Here is a 10,276-nt window from a genome sequence, read left to right on the forward strand (position 1 = left end):
GGTTAGAGCGTTAATGGGCTAGTAGGTGCCAAGGGAATTACTGAGTCAATAGTAATATAAGTGAAGCGATGGAGCTTGTTCTTGTATTTTAACGAAAAATAATACTATGATGACTTATTTTACATTTTATAAAATGCCTTTAGAGCTTATAAACAACCCATTTTAAATAGCTATAACCATTTTAAGTTAAATAAATCAGATTTTTCACTTGCATTTTTTTGGGCCCAAAGAAATATCATTTTAGGTAGGCCCAATTTCACTCTGTAATTATCAGAAATTGGACCCATTTATCATCACACTCCAAATGGTAATTCAGACAAATAGGACCAATTTACAAATTCTTTTGAAAACAGGCCAGGCCCATTTGAAAGAATTGTCCATGTTAAGAGTTAACTCAAATCAGCATCTCACAGTTTAGGGCTCGGCCCAATTCCAAAAATCAAGGCAAACTTACACTTTTACTAATCTGCTCTACCATATTTTTAAAATTAGAAAAAAAATTCAATATATTTATTTAATTATTTTACAAAAATTGTAAAATAGTCACAAAATTGAGAAAATTAGACGTATCATCTGCTTCACGGAATTTATACGATTAAATATCTAAAAATTTTGGATTATTTCGAAAATTTTGTAAAATTCAAACAAAGTATGTCGAGTTTTTTTAATTTTAAAAATTTTATTAAATAAAAAATTAAAAATATTAAACCCCTATTCTATTGGACTTAAATTTTACTGAAAATCGACCGATTTAATTTTCAAGTCCAAAGAATTAATTTTTTCTAGCAAATAAAATCAAAGGTCATCATTAAATATAAATCTTTTATGATGATTATTATCTATTATTTATATGAGAAGTCTTATTATAAGGTATAATAGAATAAAATATAAATTAGATAGACATATCTGGATTTATAATATTATTATTTTTGTTTTTTGGTTTGATTTGTGTATAGCTTTTTCTCATCACCATTTCCCCAATTTCCTTCCCTTATTTCCAGACACACACAGTGAAACACGCACAAAACACACACACATTCACATTTCCGAATCAAATCAAAATCAAATCTGATTCCTCTAAACGTCAAGCAGGTTTCAAAATTTCCCCTAAAGATCCCAAATTCCACACACACTGTTCACGCACTCATCCCACAATTTTTTCTGCTCCAACAAGAATATTTTTTATTTTTTTTAAAAAACAAAGGATAAACAAACCCTTTATCCGCCCTCCGATAATTTGACGATCTTATACTTTCTCCTCTTTCTCTCCCTAGGATTTCTTTTCGTCCAAGAAGAAAATCGGATATTTTTTGCTGAAGCTTTATCTGATTTTTGTTGGCATTGGGGCGATTATATTTGAAACTCTTGAAGCGAGTTTCATTAGGGTTTTGTTTCAGATTAGTTGATCAACTATCTATTTGTCTGGGTATTCTTGCTAGTTTATGTTTTTGGGGACAATAGAAGGTTCTGTATTGAGGTTTTGAATAGTTAGTATTGAATGCTATTGTGCGTGTAAATATATAACATTATCTGGTGTTAAGTTGCGCCTTTAGTGTCTTCGTCTCTCCGTTTAGGATTCCATTTAGCTTTAGAGCATCTTATATACTGGTGGAAAATTGCATTTCTTTGCTGCAGACTACATTTCGAGGGTGGTTCTGAAGGAAGGTTGGGTTTTTAGCTTGAATTGGAAGAATTTTTTTGGGTCTTTTGTAGTTCTAGTTAGGGTGTTGACAAGGTAGTAGTGTATGGGAGAAAATGACGGATGGGCTGAGCCAGGTAGGGCATTGCCAAATGGGCTTTTGCCTGGGGCAGGCCCAGTAATGCGGGCCCTCGATACAGACCGATGGTCGAGAGCAGAGGAGAGGACTGCAGAGCTTATTGCCTGCATCCAGCCTAACCCGCTATCTGAGGAGCGTAGGAATGCTGTTGCAGATTATGTGCAGCGACTCATTATGAAGTGCTTCCCCTGTCAGGTTGTTGACATGATTCTGCGGTGTTGTTTAGTAGTCTTCCAAGTGCAATGCTGTTTTTTCTGATTGTTGTGTATAGTTTCTTAAATTTGCTTGTGATCTATTGGGGCCTGGAGTTTTCTGTGGATTGAAGGTTTCTTACTTAAATTGCTGTTCAAATTTAACATCTGAAGAATGGATGCATGTAGTGATGATTATTTTTTGATGCAAGCCATTGGAGGTCCTTAATTTGCAATATCTTCATTGTTAAACCTGATGTGAGGTTCTAGCATGTGCATGTGATGACTAAAAGATCGGTGGAGGCGGAATTGGTTTTCATGGTATTTAGTATTGTAAGATGAAGTTGCGTTTATGTGCTTGGTAGCTGGAAGACAGCACACAGTACCGAAATTTGTACAAACACAAAAATGGTGATTCTGTGATATCCTGAAATTTAAATTGAATTCTTATTCTACTGAGTGGTTTCTATGAAATAGCAAAGAATCCAGTTTTTGTTGAATGGATGGAAGCAACTGTTATAAGATAACTCAAGAGTTGGTGTCTGCTTTCTATGAGCTCTTTTGAATGATGTACCTCCTCCTTTAGTTCTTATGCTTTTCTTTATCTTTTTTCCCCTTGCCACAGGTCTGTACCTTTGGTTCTGTACCCTTGAAGACGTATCTACCCGATGGGGACATTGATTTGACTGCTTTCAGTCATGATCAGAATCTGAAAGATGCATGGGCCAATCAAGTTCGAGATATGCTGGAGAATGAAGAAAAGAATGAGAATGCTGAATTTCATGTGAAGGAGGTTCAGTACATCCAAGCAGAAGTATGCTCTCTTTTGTTGCCCAAATCTTTTGTGATATGATTCTTGTCTCAATTTTCTCTTCTTCCAGGTTGTGCCTTTTGTGTTTGTCTTAAGCCCTTTACTTGAGGTTGACTTTTAATACTTACAATCCTGTTGCCCTTTAGTTTTTTTTATAGCATACCATGCGGTTTGCACAAAATATCTGGTGTGTGTGTGATTAAATTTAAAGTCTGGATTTTTCTGCTGATCCTGTCACCCTTTAGTTTTTTTATTAGAATACTATGCGCTCTGCACAAAACATCTGGGGTATGAGTGTGTGTGTTTGTGTTCTTTATTTTTCTACTGAAAGCCCTGCATCTGCACCCTCAATGGATGCTAATATTGATTAAAATCTTATATTTTCTATGGCCTAAAAAAAGAATTACTATCTGCAACACATAACTGTAATTCCTCTAATGAGATGGATGATTGGAGTATAGGCACACTGTAAAGCATAAGTGCCATTTTTAGGTGCTGAAGTTGTTGTGGTACTTAGGTGATTTGTCACCCACCCTTTGTCAGATGCAGTCTCACTGTGAGCATCCAATGAGCAAAAGTTTGCATTGATCTTAACATAAAGAGTGCTTTGTAGTGGTAATTAATGATGCTGGGATGCTATGCAAATATTATTACTAGGGAGGAATTCTAGCAAATGAGACAACTGGATATTGAATGTCTAGATATGGAATGAATCTTTGCCCATCTATTCAAGTTTATCATCTTGTGCTGACCTAAGAATTACTGGGCTCCTTTATATGAGATGTCTATCCAGTTTGTCTTTATATATTTTCTCCTGTTACCTAATTTCTGTTTGGTTTCATCTGATGTTATGTTGCAGGTGAAAATAATTAAATGTCTTGTGGAAAACATTGTGGTGGACATATCTTTTAATCAAGTTGGTGGATTATGTACACTCTGCTTCCTTGATGAGGTGAGTAGTACCGTATTCACTGGGAAGAGTTCCCAAGAACATGAACTCTCATGATATTTATAATCGTTGAAAGGAAGGATTTGTTATCTGAGGAAAACTTGCTGTATTTTTCTTTTCTTAGGTTGATAACCTAATAAATCAGAATCATCTGTTCAAGCGTAGTATAATCTTGATCAAGGCTTGGTGCTACTATGAAAGCCGTATATTGGGTGCTCATCATGGACTCATATCTACCTATGCCCTGGAGACCTTAGTTCTTTACATCTTTCACGTGTTCAACAATTCCTTTCATGGACCTCTTGAGGTGAATTATTTCTTATGCATCCTATATCCATAACTTCTGTTTCTACATTGCCCTTCTGAAAATGTAATTCTTGCAGGTTCTTTACCGTTTTCTGGAGTTTTTCAGCAACTTTGACTGGGACAATTTTTGTGTTAGCTTATGGGGACCTGTACCTATTAGTTCCCTACCCGATGTAACAGGTAATAGAGTCAGGGTGCTTATATTTAATAATAATTCATGGCTTGTTGTGGTCTGTTCCCTGATTATTGGATTGATTTGCAATATACAGCGGAACCTCCTCGAAAGGACAGTGGAGAATTGCTACTTAGCAAGTTGTTTCTTGATGCTTGTAGCTCCGTTTATGCTGTTTTCCCTGGTGGCCAGGAAAATAATGGACAACCATTTATTTCAAAGCATTTCAATGTAATTGATCCGTTACGTGTAAACAACAACCTTGGACGTAGTGTTAGTAAAGGTACTCTAGCTTGAAATATCTTTCTTCTCTCTACTTGAGTTTGAATTGTTTTCAAGGTTACTTATTTTTTGTTGTTCTTTTCATTTTTTCCTCTTAAATACAGTCATGTATATGCACTGCCTTCTTCATATTTTTCAGTCAGACAATCTATTAAATTTCATCCTTCTAGTTCGCCATTACGTCATTGTTATCTCTATTTTTGAAACTATATGTTATATAGTTTTTCTTTAAGGAGTTGGGTTCAACAAAGAACATAGGCGTCGGCTATGGTTATAACTTTCCTCCCTGAAAAGAATTCTGGAGTTTCAGAATGACATCTGCCTAGTCTGATGTAATTGATACGCTAGCCAAGCATCAAGTGCTTTAGGAAAGTAGGAGAGGAATTAGGATTTTTTACAACTGTTTATTTTTTTGGACTCTTTGTTCCAGCTAGTCTTTTCTTCTTTCTTTTCTGAAACAACTTCAGTTGAGTGTGAACATGGATCTTGCATAGTAGGCGTCACAAAGCAAAAAGACTCATGGAACCTGTTGGTTGTCACTGGAATATTTTCGATGAGTGCTTCTTTCTTTAATTAGTCTTTATCTGTCGTGTTTACAGAAATGCATAATTAATAAATCGTTGAAGTTATCTTAAGAAAAAGCATCAAATATGCTTTGGCAGAGTTCAGGAAACAAGTCGTGTTAGGGTTATTCAGTTGAAACTATAAGGATACTTTCTTGGTTCCTGTAGGAACCTGTTTGCAACTGAAGGAGCTTCATGATACTTAATGAATAGTGCAAAAATGTTTTGTAAAGTAAGTTTTTAAGTAGACAATTGATGAAATACTCCAGATGATGGCCTGAAAAAGCTCTTACATTTCTCCTGCTCATGATATGATTTTTGTTCTTTTGTGGAAAAAAGCATGTATAGCTGACAGTCAGTTTGTTGCTGTTTTTCTTTGGTCCTAGTGATGTAGTTAGATATTCTTATTAGTAATGTACTTAATATTAGCTGTAAATTAATGACTCCTCTTATTTAAATGCTTTTGTTTGTGAAATGGTTACTTACATGAACCACTATTCTCCTCACAAGATTGGAGTACTATGCATTTACCTGATTCGATGAATGTCTTTCCTGGTCCTCAGGAAACTTTTTTAGGATTCGAAGTGCATTTGCTTTTGGAGCTAAAAGACTGGCTAGATTGCTTGACTGCCCAAGAGAAAACTTAATCGGTGAAGTTAATCAGTTCTTCATGAACACATGGAAGAGGCATGGGAGTGGTAATAGGCCTGATGCACCTATTGTTGATCCATGGTGCATGAGATTATCAACTCCAGATGGTGTCCATGAATTTGGTAATTCTAATAAGACTACTAGTGGGAATAATATAAATGAAAACTCTTCCGCTCATGAGATGGAGGACAAGGGGAGTCGTGGCCGTGGTGTATCCTCTCAACACGGTAAAATTTCAGCTAGAATGTTGCCAATGACAAGTGAGCTGTCTGCAGCGTCTCACATGCAAAACCTAAAAAGTCAAAATGTAAACAGTTTGCGGGCCACTGATCAAATTGGAAGAGACAATGCGTCTGATCAGATTTTACTTAATGATGAAGTTCAGAGAGACCTGAAAGCTGATCATTTAGTGAATGACACTCAGGGACGTTTTCTTTTTGCTCGAACACGCTCTAGTCCTGAACTTACTGATGCATATGGTGAAGTGTCGTCTCAAATACGGCGTAATAGACAAGCAGAAACTGCAAATGCTCATGCCACTTCTGCTAGGCTGGATGCTAGTAATAGGAGGAAGAATCTTGGATCTGAAAGCTTGGCAAGTCACACCACTCGTTCTTCAGTTGAAGATACTTCATCTGCGAGACATGTTACATCCCAACAAAGTCTCGATGCTGCTGGTACCGACTCCAATAGTGGTTCAAATAGCTATCACCAGGATTTGCGGTTAGATGCCTTGAATGAAGAATTTTCATCCACCTCTGGAGCACAGCTAATGCACCAGGAAGAACAAGATATTGTGAACATGATGGCATCTGCCTCACTTCAAGGTTTCAATGGACAACTTCATGTTCCATTCAATTTAAATTCAGCTCATCTACCTTTCTCAATCCCTCCTTCCTTTCTTGCTTCAATGGGATACACTCAACGAAATCTGCCCGGATTTGTTCCGACAAATATTCCTCTGATTGATCCATCCTTTTCAAATATGCAATTTCCTCATGGTTTAGTGTCACCACAATTGACTCATTATTTCCCAGGCATTGGGCTGAATTCACCGTCTGAAGCTCCATTTGATAGAAACAATGATGGTTTTGCTTCTGTGGAGATGAACTCCGAAGAAGTTGATAATGATTTTTGGCAGGAGCAAGATGTCAGCTCCACCAGTGGCTACGATCCTGAGAATGGAAATTTTGACATGCTCCAGTCGGATGATAAACCACCGGCCTTGGTGTCTGGTTTAAAGTATGTTCCTCCACCTCGAGTAAGTGGCTCTGCTAGTGGTACAAGAGTTCAGCAGAAGCATACAAGGGAAAAGCGTGCGTCAGCGCGGCAAAGCAGTGACAGTTTCCCTATCCAGGATGATAGAGGTAGTGAGGTTTATGCAGAGGAAAGATCAGCAAGTTCAAGGTTTTCATCAGCTACTCATAGTAATTCTTTCAGGAGCAGAACTTCTTCGGAGAGCTCCTGGGATGGATCATCAGTGAAAACCCCTAAATCTATGAAAGAAAAACGGGGAAAGAAAGTAGCTTCTATGGATCTATCTACTGGTCATGGAAAAGGCAAAATTATGTCTGACCATGTCCTTGATCAGGCAGAGGACGATGACCGCGAATGGGGTTTATTATCAAACATTGGGACTGAAACAGTAGAAAGGAACCCTGGGTCCGAACCGCTTGCTTCTTTGCAGGGTCCTAGGCGCCATATGACTGGCTTTGAAGTTGCTCAGACAAGTGGATCAGACTCAATGATCCCTTTTGCCCCAATGCTTATTGGTCCTGGCTCGAGACAAAGAATGAATGATAATTCTGGGCTTATTGCATTCTACCCTACTGGGCCACCAATTCCATTTCTAACAATGCTTCCAGTGTACAATATCCCACCTGAGACTGGTACTTCTGATGCATCAACTGGCCATGTTGGAGGTGATGAAAACTTGGATAATAATGAATCTGGGCAGAGCTTTAATCCTGAAGGATTTGAGCATCCAGAGGATCTAAATCCTTCAAGTTCTTCAAGAGTGACAATTACTACTGAGTCATCTGAAAAGAAAAAATCTGATATTCTTAATAGTGACTTTGCAAGCCATTGGCAAAATTTACAATTTGGAAGGCTCTGTCAAAATCCACGGTACCATGGGCCTCTACTCTATCCTTCACCTGTAATGGTCCCTCCTGTTTATCTTCAGGGCCGATTTCCATATGATAACCCTGGTAGGCCACTCACAACTAATACGAGCCTCTTCTCTCAGCTTATGACGAGTTATGGCCACCGTGTGGTCCCCATGGCTCCCCTCCAATCAGTTTCGAGTAGACCTCCCAATATGTATCAGCGCTACATGGATGATATGCCAAGATATCGCAGTGGGACTGGCACTTACCTGCCTAATCCTGTAAGAATAAATTCTCTTTCTGATGATTGCTTGTTTGAATGTGTATAGTTTCTTACTATTGGGAAATTTATCACTCCCCTGCCGATGCAGGAGATTTTTCCAGTTGATAACACTTGATTAAAATCCCTACCAAAAAAAAAAGTCTTGGTTGTCTTTTCCATATCTTATATCAATGGGCAAGTATGATGTTACTTGATTTGGGAAAATTATTGTCTATCCTGGATGTAAATTTGAACCTCTTGGTTGTTGCATGAAAAAGGTTCTCGTTTTGTTTACTATTATTGCCTCAGGGAAGGCAGCATGTAGATTAGATATTCATTATATCTACTTCTGAATTGAGAACTATGCATTTTTTTCCTGAAAAGCTGGAACTGTATATTTTTACTTCAAAACTTGGCACTTTAGACAATCTTCTAACTTTTCTTTTCATTGCTTCAGAAAGTTTCTGTCCGGGAACGTCATTCTTCCAGTACCAGAAGGGGAAGTTATAACCATGATAGGAATGATAACTATGGTGATAGGGAGGGGAACTGGAACACTACAAAGTCGCGAGCTGCTGCACGCAGCCATAGCCGCAGCCAAGCTGATAAATCAAACTCAAGAGCTGATCGTTCGTCTTCTAGTGAGAGCCGAGCTGACCGATCATGGAACTCATACAGACATGACTCAGTCCCTTCTTACCAGTCACAGAGTGGCCCATTGAACTCAAATTCTAGTCAAAATGGTCCCCAAAATGTGGCATACAGCATGTATCCTTTAGCAGCCACAAATCCCGCAGGACTTTCCAATGGTCCTTCTGTTCCACCTGTTGTGATGCTATATCCATTTGATCATAGTGCTGCCTATGGTTCTCATGGTGAACAGCTTGAGTTTGGTTCTCTTGGTCCAGTAGGCTTGCCAGGTATGGATGAGCAATCACAGCTAAATGAGGGAACTCGAGCTAGGACATTCGAGGACCACAGACTTCATGGAAGCTCTGGGCTCCGGTCTTCACCAGATCAGCCATCTTCCCCTCATCACCAGAGGTAATGGTTTGTGAGATTAGATAACTCATCCAAGAAACATAACAAGTTGAACTACTCTATGTTATCTTAGCTGGTGATTATGTGTCCTAATTATGGTTTGGTGTTATTTATGCATATCTCTCTTTTCAGCTTTATTGCTTATATCCTAAGAATATGGCTATACTGGGGGTACGCAGAGCATATTTGTTGAGATAGAAGATGAAATGAGTATTTATGGCTCATATGATTTGTTTTAAAAATAACTACTTAAATAACTAACTGGGAAGTCTTGGATATCGTAGATCAAGGCAAATATTTGTATCCCTGCTGCAACCATGACCTTCCAATTGGGTTTCAGTTATCTCGATGAGTTGGAGTTTTTATGGAGTACGTTGAACACAAGCAACACTTGCACTAGCCCTGACTCTCGTACCAACGTTGTAATTTATCCTGACATGGCAGATCCAGTGTGATTTAGATGTCAATCTTATTGTCATGCTGGATCTTCCTTGTGTGGATGGTGAACAGTAACTGATATGTTTCTTTCATCTGGAGGCTTACAATCTTCAAGCTGATTTTGACTAAGCCATGTGGCTGGATAAAAATGCTGCCGAAATGGCTGCAAAAAACTGCTATGATCTTCTATATGGAATAAATAAATGGCTAGTTATTTTGGTTTCTAATTCTGGTTTATTTATCCTCTGCCACTTTTTTCTTCCCTCCAGAAAAATTTCCAAATTTTGTCAGAAAATGGTGATGCTTAATTTTGTTTCTTAACAGGAGGTTTTGATGAGTTTCCAGCACTGTAGCTTAGAGGAACAATCAGTTGAAGGATGAGGATGTTCAGCATTTTATTTGTCAGTGGAAGTTGCGGTGGAATGGTGTTTTGCCCTGTTCCGCTAATTTTGCCTTGGTTTTTACATGATAAAGCTGAGTTTCCACCTGACCTTTTATATTTTGCACAAGAGTGGTTCGCATTTAGCATGGTTCTTGTATGTAAAACAGCTAGCCAACATTGGATCATCATCCCGCTCGAGACCTGGAAGCATGGAAGGAAGACTTAGGAGTTGATTAGATTTTTCACCTTTTCATTGCCTTTTTCTGTCATTAGCCTATTACACATTGTAATGTCATTGAACTAGAAGTAGTGTTTTAATATAATTTTATTACTAGGAAATTT

General features: G+C 38.1%; 1 protein-coding gene across 1 annotated transcript; it reads left to right on the forward strand.

Annotated features, from left to right (window-relative positions):
• Positions 946 to 10,276, forward strand: LOC105173090. The gene is made up of 9 exons (XM_011094740.2): positions 946 to 1,973; positions 2,595 to 2,783; positions 3,640 to 3,732; positions 3,854 to 4,036; positions 4,113 to 4,215; positions 4,305 to 4,490; positions 5,616 to 8,092; positions 8,531 to 9,117; positions 9,877 to 10,276. The coding sequence occupies exons 1-9, from the start codon at positions 1,746 to 1,748 to the stop codon at positions 9,884 to 9,886; spliced, it is 4,056 nt and encodes a 1,351-aa protein (XP_011093042.1). The 5' UTR covers positions 946 to 1,745; the 3' UTR covers positions 9,887 to 10,276.

Source organism: Sesamum indicum, linkage group LG11 (genome assembly GCF_000512975.1).
Source record: "Sesamum indicum cultivar Zhongzhi No. 13 linkage group LG11, S_indicum_v1.0, whole genome shotgun sequence".
Lineage (NCBI taxonomy): Eukaryota > Viridiplantae > Streptophyta > Magnoliopsida > Lamiales > Pedaliaceae > Sesamum > Sesamum indicum.